Genomic DNA, 17,186 nt, shown 5'->3' with positions numbered 1-17,186 from the left:
TCCAGGTTCACGCTGCCACCGCCGATAAGGGAAAGGAAAATCCCCACGGAAAAAAAAAATACAAAAAGGGGGGGGGAAATTCAAAACAACCCACGGCTCAAGATTTTGATTTACAACCTAATCAAAACATTATATCTTTGGTCAAGTGGCGCAGAAAAAAATGATGACCCTGAAGGCTTCAGCTGCGAGGAGACGGAGAATTTCGGATTACACCGGGAGTGATTTATGTCCTCTCTGAGCGGTCACGTTGTTTTTTTTCGTCGTTTGAGCCATTGCTCAGAGTGCAAAACTATCATCTGATTATTTTTTTTAATATATTTTTTTTTTTTGCTGGTGGTGGTGGTCAGGAAATTATATTGTGCTTCTGAATGTATATGCGCGCACTATATTACATATATATGTTCTTTCTAAATGCACATGCATATTCTAAATATATTCACTGATATTTTATACATATATATAATACGAGAAGACTATAAATAACCAAAGGCACCGAGAGGAAACAAGAGCCGAAAAGAGCGTGTAAAACACCATGCCGATACCCGCAGCCACCCGCTCGCTGACGTTCCAACCCGGCTCGCCGAGGGGGTTTGGGAAGAAGAGCACCCACCTTTCTCCGGCTTCCATGACCCGCGAGGGAGGGGGATTCCCAGGTTTGCCAGACCCTCACCGGCGTGGTCCCCAAACCTTCCGCACGCAGCCCAGGGAGGAGTAGGAGAAAGAGGAGGAAAAGGGACATTTTTGGAAGCCCCTGGCACTCACCCGGGTGAGGTGTTGACACGGTGCGGAAAAACCGAGGGGAGCGGCGTTGGGTCGGGGAGGCGGCGAGGCCGGGCACGCCGGGGGTGGAGGGTTGAGGGGTGCCGGCCGCCTCCCCTCCTCACCCCGTGCACGGGGGCTCTTTCGCTCCACCGATCCCCTGGTAACATCAGACAGAGGAGAACAAAACAGTATTTTTTAAAACGGTTAAAAAAACCTCCCAAACAAACAAATACACGCGCACACACACACAAAATTGAAAAAAAACAACACCCAACCAAGCAAGCAAAGCAAAACGAAGAAAAAGGGGGAAAAAAAAAAAAAAAGACCGAGAGGGGAAAAAAAAAAAAAATAAGAAAACTTAAATTGAGGGGAGGTAAAAAGTGTGGGGTGAAGATGGAAACAGGGAAGAACCCCGCTTTCGAGCGGGGGATGCATTTTCCCCGTGAGAAAGCGCAGGGCGCTGACCTCTCCCCTTCTCCCCGCTCTTCTCTACCCTTTTTTGGGGGGGCATATCTCTTCTCCTCCATGTCCCACCCTTGGCCTCACCAAAGCGCGCACTGAAAACGCAAAGCCCTCGGAAAGGGGCGAGCTCCCCCGCCTCCCACCGCACTGCCTTTCCTCCCTGCGCACCTCGCCACTTTACGCGCCCGCGGAATTTCTTCCTATATCGATATTCCCGCCGGGTTCTGTCGCCTCCCCGCCACCACCCACCCCCCTCTCCTCCCCTCGGCCAGCCCCTCCCTGCCCGCCCGGGGTGTGAGCCGATAGGAGGGCCGGGCTAGCAATTCATCTTGATTTGTTTCAATTGTCCCGCGATGGCAAAGTTATAATCCAGAGTAATTTCACCAACAAGCAGGTTGAGAATGAATGGCTCGATATTATTTAAAACAAAACACACAAGAGCACGACCTTTCCCTTCCACGGCGTGTTGCAGCACGAAGGCGCAGGAAACGCGGGGCTAACCTCTCAACCCGGGGGGTTGCAGTGATTTGGGCTGCTCCTTTGTTTCTCCTCACGTCTAAAAAAAAGGGGGGGGGGGGGGGGGAATGTGGAAACAGAAAACTTGAAGGATCTCCCCGCTGAAGGGGGAAGGTGGGCACCACAAAGCGGGAAGATTATTTGGAACGGGAGCAGTTTGTTTGCAAGTTGCTTTTTCTTTTCTCTTTTTTTTTTTTTCCCCCCCCTCCTTTTCCCCACCCCTTTAATGTAATAAAAGTTTCTTTCACAGCGGGAGAAATTTATGCTCGAGATACAGCAACTTTGTAGCTGGTAATTCCCGAGGCCAACGATGTCAAATAATCGTTTTTTTTTTCCCCAAGGGCTGCATGAGGGGAAATAGAGAGATCCTGTTGTACGGGAGGCAGCGTATCCAAACCCCTGAGTTTTTCTACCAAGGGAATTATTTAGTTAGCGAGAGGGAATAATTTAATTTATATCTTTACTTTAAAAACAAAATAAAACAAACAAACAAACAAAAAAAGAAAGGAAGAAAGAAATTTTTCAAAAGGCAGCCATCATTGGTATTCCAGTAAAAGTACTGCCCTGTGCTTCCAGAAAAGGAGATCCAATGTCAGCGATCAGTCCAGCCTGGCTCAGTAAATAAAAATCCAGACAAAACTCTATGATGTACAATTTTACTCCCATGAAATAAAACACATTTTTTTTGTTGTTGTTGCTGTTGTTTGTTTGGGATTTTTTTTTTTTGTGGTTGAGGTTTTTTTTTTTGTATCATGTTCGCTGAAAATTAAAACAATAATATCGTACGAAATGTTATACACAGGGCATGTTTTACATTGCAGTATCAGAAACATCATTGCATCCACCAGAGGTACTAGTCTAAAACTGATATTCACACGATTCTTCTTTTTTGTTTTGGTTTTTTTTTTTCTCCTTTTTTAATAATTATATGTTAGAAACATACAGTGTCGCAATTTAGTATATACATTCCCTTGCTCTCAAGCGAAAAAAATCCTAATCGCTTCGGTGTAACATGCTTTATTTTAAAGCCTAACCTTTTAAAAACACTGTTGTGATATTACTAACAACTGCTTTTATAAAATTAATTTGACATTTCGATATATATACATCCTTTGAGTCTTTTCCCCCCCCCCCCTTTATGTTAACAATGCTAAACTTAAAAAATAACAAGCTTATAGTAACATTAAAATGTCATATCATATCCAGTCAAACATTTGTCCATATATATATATATATATATATGTCCTTGTAACTGTTGAAATACTCTTAGTGAAACAAAGATCTCAGAATTTGTAGGAGGTCCTTTGAAAACAAAGGAACTATCTTATTTCAGTGGTTTCCTCTTTTTCTTTTTTTTTCCTCTCACTCTCTGTCTTTCCTCCTCTCTCTGCCTCTGATTTTTTTTTGTCTTTCTCCTTCTCTCTAGTGCCAATTCCTTCCTAGGGTAACTCTCAGTCTCTGTGGGAAATGGGGAGGGAATTCCCATGCAGTGTCTCCTACTTGGTCGTCTCACACAGGTCTGTCCACCGCATACTGGCAAGCGCTCAGGTTGGAAGCAGGGTTCTGCACACTGGCATAGCCAAAACTGGAGTGCTGCTTGGCCTTCAGTCTCAGACTCGCCAAGCTCGAGTTACATGTGTCCCTATAAACATATGGAGGTGTTGGAGGAGCATAAGGACAGGCTGGCGTCGGCACCGCAGAATTCAGGGAGGGATTGCTCAAGTTGTTCAAGTTATTCAGGCTGTTGAGGCTGGAGCCGGGGACCCCGGTGACTGCTGAGGGTACCATGCTTGAAGACATACTCATGGAGGAGATGGAGTTTGGAGGGGAGAACATGCTCTGAGAAGACAGAGGGTTGACATTCATGGAGTTGAAGAAAGGAAAGCTTTTGGTGGAGAGGGAAGCGGAGGTGAGGCCCTTGGCTGCCCAGTTGTTGTACGAATAGCCGGGGTACATGTCATCGTAGGGCTGCATCAGGCCGTTAAACTGCGGACCAAAGCCGTTTTTGCAAAGCTCGGCTTGCTGGTTCCTTTCTCTCTTTCTCCATTTGGCTCTGCGGTTCTTGAACCAAACCTTGGGGAACGAGGGGAGAGGGAGGGAGATGGGAGACACGAATTAGTCAGGAGCCATCACTAACACCGCAACCCTTCTCAAGCTCTTGGAGCAAGAGCCGAGCTTGTCCCTACGTACATCCATCTGAAAAACCGCGCCTGGACATAAACACATACGCATAGAGAGATTCGCAGAGAATTGGTGCTGGGGCCACTAAGCATCCCCCGGGCCCCGGTGCCGCCGGAGTTTAGCAAGGAATACCTGTGGTAATGCCCCCTCGCTCCCTTCCCCCCTCCCCAGCGTTAATTGTGATGCTCTAATTCACGCCACAGAGGCCAACGCTTCCTTCTCTTTCTTCTTGTTATTTGGGTTTTGGTTTTTTTTTTTTTTCTCTCTTCGTTTCTCTTGCTTTCTTCACCCTCATTCCTTGGCTTGTTCCACCCTGCAGCCATCCAGGGCAAATACAAAAGCACAAAAGCAAGAGAAAACGCCTGGAAACCCGCTGAATTTTAAAGCCATATTTCCTATTACGGGGAAGATCGAAGTGGGGAGGAGAAGCCAGAGACTAATAAAAATCCTTGCTTCAGTTTGTCAAAGCTGCAAGTTCCTCCTGCACGAAAGCTTCCAGAGCCGAAAATCACTGTCTAAACAAACTCGCTCGACTGCTATATGGCCAAGGGAAAAAAAAAAAAAAAAAAAAGAAAAAGGAAAAAAAAAAAAAAGGGGGGGGGGGGGGGAGGGGGAGACGGACGGGAGAAAAAAGAAGGAGAAAAAAAAAAATCGCTATTTAACAACGTGCCAGATGAGATCTAGGAGATCGGGGTGGAAGTGTGGGGCAGACAATGGGGAAAACGTGCCTTTTTCCAATCCACATCGGGGCGTCTGACCCGGCGGACAGCCGCCAGCAGCAGCCTTACCGTGTGTATTGGAGACCCGGGGGGTCTGCATGCCTTCCCCCCACCCCGAACCAAGCTGGACAGGGGCCGTCCGGGCACCACGGGGATGGGCCTCCTCTGACTACACTGCTCCGCCCGAAACCAAACTTGCCCCACAAGCACCGCGACCGACACTGCTTTGATGCATCGGCGGGGCTCCAGGCCTGGCCCCGCTCCCTGCCGCGGGTCTGCCCCTGCTTCGTACACTGGGGACGGGAGAGCAGTCCCCCACTTCTCCCTCTCTAGCTTTCCTCAAGTAACCGCAGGGAGAGGATTTATTATGTATGATTTCCGGAAAAAAAATCGGGGAGTTCGTCCCTTTTTGTGGTTTGTTTGGGTGATTTTGGGGTGGTTTATTCCTCCCCCACCTCTAGCGCGATGTTTGCGTGCGAGTAGGATCCGGCCGCGGTATCTGTGTAGCACCGTGATGGTCCCATAAATCTCAGAGATGGCGGCGTGGGGTTGGGGGGGGGAGTGGAGAGGGGGGTGGGAGGAAGGGCGGAGAGAGACTCTCGTAGAATTGTGAAACCAAAAGAAAGAGAAAAAGCAAGGAAGGGCACGTCGGGAGTGCCTGGGAGTGAAGTAAAAGCCCTTGTGTATTTTACATCTTTTTCTCATTAGAGGCCGTGCAGGTTGCAGCCTGTTCCAAGTCACTTTCTTGGCCAATGTTTTCTTTCGCGTTCCGATCAAAAGGACGCATTGCACCGTGAGGGCGAAGCGTGCGGAGAACCGTATTCCAGAGAAAGGGAGAGAGATCCCAATCTGTCTGGCTTTGACAGAAATGTCCTGCTCTGCCCCGCTTTTGTGCAAAGGCTCTGGAGTTTGCATACAAACCGAAATCGAAAGCAGCTGCAAACATCTCAGCCCTCCTCCCCTTTCCATCTCGACCCCGGCTGCTCGTGTCGGGACCTACCCTAACCCTGGCCTCGGTGAGGTTGGTCCAGACGGCGATCTCCTCCCGAGTGGACATGTCAGGGTAGCGATTCCTCTGAAAGGTCGCCTCCAGCTCTTGCAGCTGCTGGCTGGTGAAGTGGGTCCGCTGCCGCCTCTGCCTCTTCTTCTTGGAAGGGTCCTCGGGCCCCGCATCCTCATTCTTGCCCTGCTGGCTCTTATCTTTCTCTGTAAGGGAAGAAACAAAACAAAACACAACAAGGGGAAAAACGACGGCGCCTCAGCCTCCAAAACCTCCTCCGCGGGCGGCTGTGGCAGGATTTGTCCTCAGCGCCGAGGGCTCCCGCAGCCGGCCCTTTCCGGGGCCCGCAGTGTAATGATTAACCGGCCCGGCCTCCCGCTCCGCGGTCCCGCCGCGGGCGGGCTGCTCCCGGGGGAACGGCCACCGCCGGAGCACCAGGACGAAGTAGCCCACCCGCGCGTCCCCACGCAAGTTTTTCGCCTATCGATACGTGCAAGTTTTTAACCCGTCTGCATCCATATCGTTCTCCTATCCGTATAGACATCACCCGTATTATTTGCCTGTCTATGCTCATATTACTCTCCTGACTGTATTGTGCTGTTCCTCTGCAGGTACTGGTGTTATTCGCCCATCTGTATCCGCAGCATTCGCCTGCTTATATCCATATGATGTGAACATCTAGATCCATTACGGCTTATCCATCTATATCCACATTATTGTCTGTCCATACTCATATGATTTATCTGTCTATATCCATATTATTTGTCTGTCTATAGCCATATGGTTTAACCGTCTATATGCACATATATACCCATATTATGTGTCTGTCTATACCCATACTGTGTGTCTTTCTATACCCATGTTACTCGTCCATCCATACGGTGTTCATCCATACTGTGTTCTCCGTCGGTCTGCATCCTATGTTATCCATTGATCTATATCCATATTACTCGCCCATCAACACCCATGTAACTGGCTCACCGCTGCCATTCCCCTACGCTCACACATGTCTTTATCTTTCCAGACGCCGCGACACACAGACACCAAACGCGAAAAGAAAGCCCACAAAATGTGTCTCGGCTCGGGTGGGGGCTCTCCCGGGCAGGGAGAGGTGGTGGCGTGGCCGCTGTCAGGGCTGGGCTGTGGGGCTCCCGGCGAGATGAGGGGTCCCTGCCGCTGGCCCCAACTCTTACCTGCAGCCTCGGGGCTGGAGGTGTCGGAGATGGTGTGAACCTCCAGCCGGTGCTTGGCGGACTCCAGGGAGGAACGCGCCTGCCCCGGCGCCAGCGCCGTCGCCATGGCCAGCGCGGGCTGGTGGTGGTGGTGGTGGTGGCAAGATGATGAAGAGGAGGAGGAAGGCGAGGAGGAGCACAGCTTATTCCCGGCTCCCAGGCGCTCCAGGCTTAACGGGTCCTTCATGCAGTTCATCGGCTAAAAGGACGCCCAAGTGCGAGCCTGGGGGGTCGGTAGGAGATGGGGTGCGTATGTCTGGAGGTGTCGATACGTGTAGGAGGGTCAGCGCGGAGCAGCCCAGCTGCTCCGGGGGCGTGGGGGTGTCAGGGCTGCTGGGCGGGGAGCCGCGGCGGGGTGGGAGCTGGTCGGTTAGCGGCTGGGCGGCACGACGAGCCCTGAGACCCCGCGCCGACCAAGGGGGGATCGGCGGCGGCGACAGGAGAGCGGATGAGTCCGGTTCTGCAAGAGCCGTCACGGCTGCGACGCGCACGGTTGCTCCCCGGACGGATGTCCCTGGCCCTCCCCGGTGCTCCGCGGGGCGGGGGGCGGCGGCAGCGGCGGTCCGCGGGGCGCTCGGCTCCGCTGCCGCGCATGGACCCGCGCCGCGCCGCGGCCGGCCCCGCACCGCCTCAGCTCAGCCGCTTCCCTCTTGGCCTGACATCTTAAACCGGTGGCGGCCTTCCCCGCACCGGCACGTCACCCGCCTCCGCCCTGTCCCGCCCCCGCCCCGCCCCTCCGCCGGCTGCGGACCGCCCCGAGAACCGCCCCGTCCAGCAACACCACCCACACCTCCCGCCCAAAAAGAAAAAAAAAGCCCAAACCCACCCAACGCCAAACCTGGCGTTTTCCGCCCGGTTTGCGCCGCACTTGGGTACCTGAGCCTCGAGAGCCCGGCTTCCGCCGCTCAGCCCACGGGCAACCCCCGTCGAGGCGGCTCCGGGCACGTCTGCTCCGTGCCCCTCCGGCGCACTCGCGGACCTGATGGGATGAGGAGCGGAAAGCTCGGCACTGACTCAGGCTCTGGGGAAAGAAAGCGAAGGAGCCCCAGCCCCGATTCCCTCGTTATGGAGGAGGGGTGGAATGCAAACGGCAGAAGGCTACTGCCGGTTAGACGGCGGATCTTTGTCCGGTAACAGCAAATCGTAGCGGTAACAGCTACAACAGCGACAACTAAACACGAATGGAAACAAGTCACCCCTCTGCGACACGGCTACGGAAAACTTCACATCACACTCAGAGGAGCAAGGAAGAGCGTGTAGATTCCAGCCCCTGAGCATTCCTAATCCCTCCTCTCTTAACCCGCTTTGCCTGTACCAGCGGCGTAGAACATGGGGAGAAAATCCTCTCGCTGGCACTGCCACCCTCGTCCCCTCCTTGCAGCCGGTTTCCCGACAGCGAGCTCCCAAGGAGGCTTTTCCACCCCGGTGTTACAACACATTCTCGCAGTTATCTGCGGGGATTGTTCCCACCTCTCAGCGGGGACCCGCAGGGAAGGTCCCGGAAAAATAAAAAACAGAACTTGACTTCTCGCCCCTGGGTAGCGCTGTAGTGGGACGAGTTGCACTGTCCCAATGTCCCCACTGCCCCCCCACTGCCCGGCCCTTTTATAGCGCCGGGGCGAGGCTGCTGTGGCCCCGAGTCTAGCAAGAGGAAGGAACAGAGGGGCTGTACCCAGCAGGATTAACGAGGTGGAAAGTTGCTCTCCAGTGTTGGTCAGGTCCTCCCGGGGCAGAGGAACCTGTCGCCGAACCCTCGGGGAGCTGCTGCCCTGTTAGGGATGGGGAGCTCGAGGGAGTGCAGGTTGTGCCTCTATTTTCAATTCCTCTACAAGGTCACGGACATAAAAAAATTACGGAAAGCATCCCTTGAGGTGACCCTCCACACTCCCACTCCAGCGCCCATACTCCTCTGTACCCCTTTGCTCCCCCCTCCCCACCTCAACAAGGGTCCCTCTCGGTGGTTGATGCTCGTCTGGGTACATATCATCCCTCGCAATCTTACTTATCACTAAATTATACATATTACTTTAGCAGCCTGTTAGTAAAGAAGGTTAAATTAATTTACATTCTGCTCATTATCTGGTGTTTAAATGACGTGTTTTTATCCCTGAGATTTGGCAAAGAATCTCTTCCCTCAGACCCCACAGCGTTTCGACGGAGACAATGCTCTTACATTTGTAGTGGATTTTAATCTGATAAGACTCTAATTTGCTTAAGTCTTTTAAATAGGGGGTTTAAAATGATTCTAGCCGTTTTCTTATTGAATTTCCTCTAATTCCCCCAAGATCATAAAGTATATGTGTAAAGTAAATATTTCCTCCCTTTGCACCGGCAGCAGATGACCTATAACTAAGTCAATATGAATCCAGCTCCATTCTGCACAATTTGTTTACCAGTCATATCCCCGTTTCTCCTTAACCTCTCGCTACTTCCCTGGTCCTGCACCCACAAATTCCACCCCCACCCTTCGTCCGCCTTTCCCCACGACAGGACCACGCCAAGGCTGCGGGAGGGGACGCTGCCCTTCTCCAGCCCCCCACGTCGGTTCTGTCACCAGCCTGCAAACCACTCTGGGCAGAGGGAGCCGGAGAGAGAGGACATAGGGTGGTATCGTATTCCCCCCGCAATTATATTTTTTAGAGAGGGGAGCAATGTAGCCCTTCAGCAGATAAACCCTTTCCCGTCCTTTCCTTTCCTTTCATATTTTTATTTTTTTTCAATTTATTTATATCTAGTTTGGGGAAATACCTACTTCTTCCGCCGCGTCTCGAAACAAAATGTCCTTTTTATCTACACGGCGCAGAGCGCATTTTATGCGCTTTTTGCGCTCGCAGGTCATAGTGCTGCAGCCCGCCCCGCCGCAGCCCTCTCTCTGTCCCGGGACACTCTGGGGGGACAAGCGGGTCTTCGCCCTCTCCCGCCGCTGGAAGCGAACAGGAGGAGCAGAATCCAGGACACGGCATCGCCCTCCCGCACCTTGTCCAGTGCCAGCTGCGAAAGACCTTCCAACCATCCCCGCGTCCCAAGAGCTGGCACAGCACCGGCCCGGTCCCCAACAGCCCCAAAGAGAGGGTACCAGCATTTCTTGACATAACTTTGATTAAAACTCCCCTACCCCGAGCAGGAGGGGAGCTACCACGCAGCATTAGTTGTCATGGTGACCATAAATCACGTAAATCCAAAAATACCCACCTATAATCTGAGATGAAGCTTTTATTTCCCGAGTGAAATAATATTTTAAAAGCTGTCATCCAAGCGAAAAACAACCTAATTGTAGTCACCCGAGTAATATATTAACGGCAAAGGTTTAAATTAAAATGTCAGAAGTGTGTTTAATTTCCCTCCCTCCCCCTCCCTCTATTCTTTTTTCCTGCTTGAAGCTCCCAGCTCCTTTCGGGTCCAGGTCATGGCTGCAAAGCCGCCCTGGCCGCTTTACCCGCCTATCAACTTTTGGGGCTTCCACCCCAATGCTTCCCTTCTCTTTTTGCCTGGAGCTGCAGGTCTCACGTGGAAAAGCCCAAGTGGGGTGAAGGGCACCCCTCTGCTGCGAAAAATGGAGAATCTGGGCTGCTTATCACCTTCTACGTTTCCTTCTTATTTTTTTGTTGGTGTGTTTGCCGCTTTTTTTTTTCCTTTCCCCTCCCTTGAATGTGTGGTTTTTTGTTTGTGTGGAGGGTTTTTTTTGTTTGTTTGTTTTGTTTTGTTTGCTTGTTTGTTCGTTTTTCTCGAGCGGGACGGGGATAGCAGGGGTGGCCAGACCTTCTGAGGGAATTTATTTTCCCATTTTTCCTTTCTTCCCTCTACTGGCTCGCTGTTTCTAAGCGTAGCGCTCTCCTAAATAGCTAAATCGGTTCTTAAGTAGAGTCTCCAGCTAGTCCTGTTGTCTTTTACCTTTGGCTTGTTGTCTTTCGCCTATCTCGGATTACCGGGTATTCTCCTCGATGAAGAGCCATTAATTACCCATTCAGTCAATATTAGGAAGACTACAGAGCTTTTTACATAGGATTAAGAAGACATTAGATTGTTCTCTTAGTATATTCCTACTCACGAATAAGCTTTCGTTATACATTTAGTTTTCCCTGGAGTGAGGCTAACAACGGCTGCATATATTATTCTCAGACGACGACGAAGCAAGGGACAAAAACATATATCCAATATGCAATAAATAACTTTTAATTTGCGCTTGGCGAAGGCTGCGGGAAGGGGCGCAGAGCCTCCCCAGCGCCGCGCAAGGAGAGCGCACCGGCAGATTGCCTCCATAGGGCGCGGGGAGACACGGTTCCACGCTTGGGTCACAGCTCCGGGGACAAATTTGGCGACGTTGTGTGATGAGGAGGACGCGCTCAGCTCTGCTCAAGCCTCTGGGGCTCCGCCTTGGGTCCCCCCCTCTCCACACCCGCCCGCTCCCTCCGCATCCAGCGGCTCAGGGAAAAAATGAAAAACCACCAAAACAAACAAAAACCACCAAGCACGGGGGATTTTGGCTTTGCACGGTGCCGGGGCTTCAGCGGGTCTGGAGGAAAAGCTGAACCAGTGATGGGTTGTTTTGCAAAGAGAGATGTTAAATTACGGAATATTAAGGGAAAAAAAAAAAAAAAAAAAGAGAGAGAGAGAGACAGTCGAAAGAATCAATTTGTGATGCTGCACAATGATATAAGGCGGGATGATGTAATTCCAGCATTTTAGGCTGGAGGCTGCTGCTCCAGCAATACCCAGATTATCGATTTCAGGATCCCTTAAGCAGAATCACAGATTGTGGAGATTATACAACGCACAATACACACAAATAATTTAAGCATCCTTTTGCCCTGCATAAGAAAATCCCTATTCGATTAAACCCACCAGCAAGCATTTACGCTTGCGCTGGACTTTGCCTAATTTAGTTGGGGCCGGTCACCCGGCAGCGATTTTCTCCTCTCCCAGGGTAAACATGACACCCGCCGGGCTGTCTGCGACACTCGGGGGCTGCAATAATATTTTCATATTCATTTTCCTTTCCCCACCGTGGCCACCGACCCCTTTCTTTCTGAAATAATTCTCCATCCCTGCAGGATTCCAGCGCGCCCGTGTCGGGTTTTGGAGAGTTTTCTACTACATTTCGTTTCCCCCTTTTACAGGACCGTCGATTTGACCAAATATTCGCGCTTTTTTTGTGTTATTATCACTACTGCTAGTTAGCAATTATTCTGCTTGTGCACACCGATGGTGCGACATTCCCTGACTGCCTCCGTCATTTCCAAAAGTGAACTCTGGCAGAGGATGGGCGGGGGGAACCCAAACAAGCCCCGCTCCTCTTCTTCGCCTCCCACCCAGCCCACCCCAACCTTTTTGCGAGGTAAATCCCGTAAAGTACGAAGCCCTGACGGGTAGTCAAGATAAAAATTAACGAGCACCACGCGATTAAAAGCAAATCAAACCAAGACTCAACCAACCCCACCCGAATCACAACACATATACCCTTCAACATTCTAACTCCCGTGAATTCTACGATTTTCAGCGAGTTGCCCGAGCAGCCCAGGGCGTCTCAGGACTTGCCATTATCCGCCGCACAGAGACACGGGTTGGGGCTGCCGGCGGGGATCATCCCCATAGAATCGTTTCGGTTGGAAAAAAAAACTTTAAAATCATCGAGTCCAACCATTATCCGAGTCTCTGCAGGGATGTATCCGCGTCCCCGTAAATACGTGACGGTTTTTAAAGTCTTGGGCTCAGACTTACAGTTTCCTCAAAGGCATTAAAGGTGTTTAGATAGCGATTTCCCCTGCAAGCCATCCAGTGTAAGAACAGAGCGGCTGGTAGGGTAACGAAGCAGGAAATTTTGCGTGTACAACAATAATCCGGTTCCATAATTGATTGTTAAGAAAATAACCCATTTGTTTCTCGGCAAGGGAAGTAAAAGTTGCCGTGTCAGAGAGCATATGTGGATATTACTTTTGTAAATACTTAGTTGAATAAAGCTGACTTGGAAAAGGCTCATAAATTTATTGTATTAGGAAGGTCCCCACTTTCCCATTCGATCTTGCTGAGGGCTCTGATTGAGACCACCTGTTCGGCGAGGGGGGGGGGGGGGGAAGGCGGGGGGCTTTAAAAAGGCCTTTCTTGTTTGCAAACCACTGTGATGTCACCCTGCCTTTCCACATTATTTAACACTTATTACCTGCCGAGGGGAAAAAGTGCCAGACCCTTCTGAAGCCTATTTTTGTGCACAATTTAATATCGTATATTTCCGGGATTAAAAATTATCGGCTCGTAATACCTTCGCATTTAGAATTACCCCGGGTTTTGCTCGCTAACCTTCCTTTAGCAGCATCTTCTCCTAAGGGTTGCGATGCCCGGCTAGCAAATCCTGCTTAAAAGCCTGCGGGGGAGGGTGGTCTCGTGATGGAGACACCTCCCGGGATCACTGGATGTTATTTGGGAAATTGAAAGCTGTTTGGCCAAACTGGGTTCATACAGTATTCTTACGAGGAAGTGTTTAACCACGAGACCAGAGATACGTGCATTATTAATTCACTCTAGTTTCCTGTATTATTAATTCAGGTTAATATATTTTATTTAAACAAAATTACGTTTATCTTGGATTAAACAGTCTCTCGAAATACAGAGCGCTTGTTTTCTTCTTTATAATGTGTTTGCATTGCTGTTTTTCTTTACCACCCTCTCCCGGGCTCGCTACTATGCCCCCAGAAAGGGGAAGAGAAAGCAGGAGCCCGCACTGCCTTGCCAGACGGGGCGTTCCGGGTGTGTGTGCGTGCCGGCCTCTGGGGGCAGGAGAGGGCTGGCCGCTTGTTTTCGGTCGGGAGGGGGGCAAAAAATAGAAAACAAAAATAAATCTAAGAGCCACGCTTCGAGTATCTGATAGGCGCGCTGACAGCCATATTTCTTTTTCCTGGGATTGGGGGGACGGGGAGACGCTCTGGTGTGCTCCTACAGCCTCGGGGGTGCCCGAGCACCCTCAGCCCCGCTTTTCCCTCTCAGCGGGCGAGCATCTCGGGGCTCCAGCGGAGTCCTGGAGCGAAGCCTCCCCGGTGGCGGACAGCAGGGGGCGCCATAACGCCGCGCAGGCGGGTCCCGACTAGGAGCTGCTGCCCGATGTCCCCCCCCCACACACCTCCCGCCAACCTCGAACTGCGCGGCCCGCGGAAGGGCGCGGAGGAGCCGCCTCTTACTATTGGCTTTGCAGGAGGGGGCCGTCCTAAGAGCTTGCTGAGTGCAGGCTCCCTGCGGCCTTCCGGCGCCTCACGTCGCTCCCCCTTTTCGATGTCCGCCTCGTTGGGAAAAAGATACCCGACGGTGGCGGGCTGCACCCCTGGGGATGGGGACGTGGGTTGGGAGGGGAATGGGGGACGACGGCAAAGGAGAGGTGGTCAGTGCCCGGGGGCTTCCCTGATTGCGTGGATCCCCACTCCTATACCGCACGGCGGCGGGGCCGCTGTTAGTGCTCCGCGACCAGAGGTGGTTTCTCTTACCTAGCTGAACACAGGCGGAGACAAGTTTGCGGCAGTTGGACTCCATTACCCGCTATCTGTAAAACATGAAGGCATCGGAGTTTTAAAACAATTGTTTTGGAAGTGAAAATAATAAAAACAAACAAACAAACAAACAAAAAGCCCAGCCCGTCCCGGGAGCCACGTCGCAGCGATGTTGGCATGACCCTCACCTTTGGCCAGCGATCTCCGCCCCATACCCCCTTTCCCCGCCTCAGCCTCGGGTCTCACCGGAATCACGCCATGGGATGGGCACGAACGCCCGTGGCGGTTTCCCGGACTGTCAGACAGCTCGGCCTTCTGCTACACCTTGATATTTGAAAATGTGGAGGATGGTTTCAGAACCCCGCAGCCGTGTTCTGCCCTGGGACACCACAGCTCCTGTTTCAGGGGTGCCGTGGAGGCAGCGGGTACCGGCAGCTAGTCCACCCTAAGCGACAGGAGATGCGTAACCGAGGCCCCACTCCCTGGCTGCGCATTCGCGCTGCCCAGCCACCGGCTGCAACCTCCCTCGGTCTGAGAGGTCGGGCAGTAAAATCATGGGATTAGTGCATGATTGAGATGTCTGTTCGTGAGATATTACAAAATTCATTATCACAGCTCTCTACTAACTCGATATGAAGTAACACAGATGGGATTTTATTAGTCCAGGCTTCAAATGTTTACTTATGATAATTTCGGAGGGAAATTTGCATGTCACCATCATTTCGGTAATCTTTCTTTCTTTTTCTTCTTTTTCTTTGCCTCTTTTTAAACGTCTGAACTAGGCGAATTATTAGATGGTGCTTTAGAAATGCGGCAGCCTGGAGCCGAGGCACGTTTGAGATGTGCAGCACCGGTCTTGTGGGGCCTCGCTGGCCTCCACCAGGCAGACGGTATTGGACCGGAAGAAAAAGTGAGAAAATAGGATTTTTTAAAAAAGTAAGTAAGTAAGAAAGAAAAAAAAATTAAAAACCCAAAAAACAACAACAAACCCCCAAACAAACAAAAAAGCCGAGGAAATGGGAAGGTGTGGATATCAGGACTTGTCCGGGTCTCGCTGTGACACGGCGGTTTCTATTCCAAGCCAAAGGACACCAGGGAGAAATTTATTTCCCGACAGCAGCCGGGCCTAGCACACGAGCTGTGTCTGAATTGATTGGGGAGGTAACTAAAAGAGCCTTAATTCTTCGTCGACGGTTTTCAAATCGGAATAGTTCTCTGTCAAGAGTCGTCCTGCACCACAAACCAAGGCGCCCTTCCCCGGCGCCTGTCTTGATGGCTTAGCTGCTTCACGAGTGTACACACAGCTCCCCAAAAACACGCAAACGCCACCCAGGGGAAGTTTTTCCTCTCTCCCAAATCCCCGGTCTTCCCGGAGAAAAGAGTCTTTCCCGGGGGGATTATGATTCTTTCCTTGCTCCCAGATGCCCGTGCTTCTCCTTCCCTTTCTCCTCTCCGTATCCTCCTTTAATTTTTTGTTGCAAACCACATCGCAGCGCGGGATCAAGGGGGCAGAGAAGCCTTTTCCTATTGTCTCACAGGGAAACACCTCCACGCTCTTTTCCATCTCTCCGAGCCCCTCTGCCCGCAGCTCCGCGCCTCAAACAGCTCCGCGCCCCCAGCCCCGGCACACGCACCGCCCGCGGCCCTTCCCATTCTGCGCCGCTCGGCTGGGTCCCGGCAGCACCAGCTTGCCCGGAACGCTCCGGGCTTGCAGGGTGCTGACAAAAAAAAAAAAAAGCGGTGTCACACCGGATTATTAACTTCCTTATAGGTATCTATCTCTGCCTTTGCGGGGAGGAAAAAACCCGAACACCCAACCATCGCAACCTCCCCAAAAACCAGACCTCCCTGGAAAATACTTCAGTAACACCACAAAGATTGCGGGACCATGATTTGGACTGGAAGGTTTTGGGCAGAGACCCACGGACCCTTGGTGGCGGCTTTCGAACGAAAGCGGCGGGGGTGCTCCGTGCAGGGCCTACCACTCCCCAGTGCCCTCGGGACCAGCGAGGCCCCACCGCTCCCTTGTGGGTGGTCGCGGCTGCCGAGTCTGCAGAAGCACGGCAGACTGGCCTGTACGTCTTGCCAGCGCTCCGAGCCCAGAGCGGCCTCGCCGCCGTTCCCCGACTCGGTGGGCGGCTCGGTGTATCGGCCGGTTCCGCGGTGCTTGCCCCGCCGGGAGAGTCCCGGCCTGCACGGCGGGGAAACGCTGCAGTGCAGCCCCACTTCCCTCGCCACCAGCCCAGGGCCGCACCGCAGCCGTCCAGGAGCACATCAGCAAGTGGAATCGCAGCACCCTGGCTCGGCCGGCCCGCCGCCCCTCCTGCTGTTCACGGAGCCGTGACCGCCCGCGTCCGTATCCCCACTCTCATCCCACGGACACTCCTCGAGACCCTTCCAGCTCACCACAGTCGGTTGCGCTGTCCGCCCCGCTGCTTGCTCTGCTGCTGCCGGTGCTGCCAGGGGCGGCGGGGCCGCACCGGGCTCCTGCGCTGGCTGCGGGGCCGCGGAGCCGCCGCTGGCTCCCCTCCTTCCCCGGCCCTCCCGCGCCCCCGCCCCGCCCCGCCCGCCTCCCCGGGCCCTGACGTCACACAGGCCCCGCCGAACGCGCCCCGCCGCCGCCGTGGGGCCGGACCGGTAGGTTCCGCGGTGTTGCGCGGCGCTCCGCGGACACTGGCGGAGATGTGGCGGCAGTCCCCCGGCCGCGAAGGGGGCAGGGGGCAAGGAGGAAGGACAAAAAGCGGCGGAGGCGGCGCGGCGGCGGGCTAGGTAGCCAGAGGAGACCCGAGGTGAGCGAGGAGGACAGCCGCGGCCCCTCCGCGCCCGCGCAGGGCGAGACTCG

The 17,186-nt window shown here is 52.7% G+C and overlaps 1 protein-coding gene across 2 annotated transcripts; it reads right to left on the bottom strand.

Annotated features, from left to right (window-relative positions):
- Nucleotides 1–1,634: 1,634 nt before the first annotated feature.
- Nucleotides 1,635–16,869, bottom strand: PITX2 (paired like homeodomain 2). Of its 2 annotated transcripts, XM_068137440.1 has the most exons (4): nt 16,751–16,869; nt 14,342–14,397; nt 5,641–5,846; nt 1,636–3,813 (listed from the first exon to the last, which is right to left on the bottom strand). In XM_068137440.1, exons 2-4 carry the CDS (start codon nt 14,385–14,387, stop codon nt 3,250–3,252), a joined length of 816 nt encoding a protein of 271 aa, XP_067993541.1. In that variant the 5' UTR covers nt 14,388–14,397; nt 16,751–16,869; the 3' UTR covers nt 1,636–3,249. The 2 variants fall into 2 exon arrangements, with proteins under 2 accessions (XP_067993540.1, XP_067993541.1); XM_068137439.1 differs by lacking the exons at nt 14,342–14,397; nt 16,751–16,869 and adding an exon at nt 6,834–7,516 and having other exon boundaries at nt 1,635–3,813.
- Between the last annotated feature and the right edge of the window lie 317 nt (nt 16,870–17,186).

This window comes from Melanerpes formicivorus, unplaced genomic scaffold, assembly GCF_026170545.1.
Source record: "Melanerpes formicivorus ecotype bairdi unplaced genomic scaffold, bMelFor1.0.p_v2 SCAF_4, whole genome shotgun sequence".
NCBI lineage: Eukaryota > Metazoa > Chordata > Aves > Piciformes > Picidae > Melanerpes > Melanerpes formicivorus.
The sequence above is the reverse complement of the archived record's forward strand: the minus strand, read 5'-3'. Positions and strand labels throughout refer to the sequence as shown.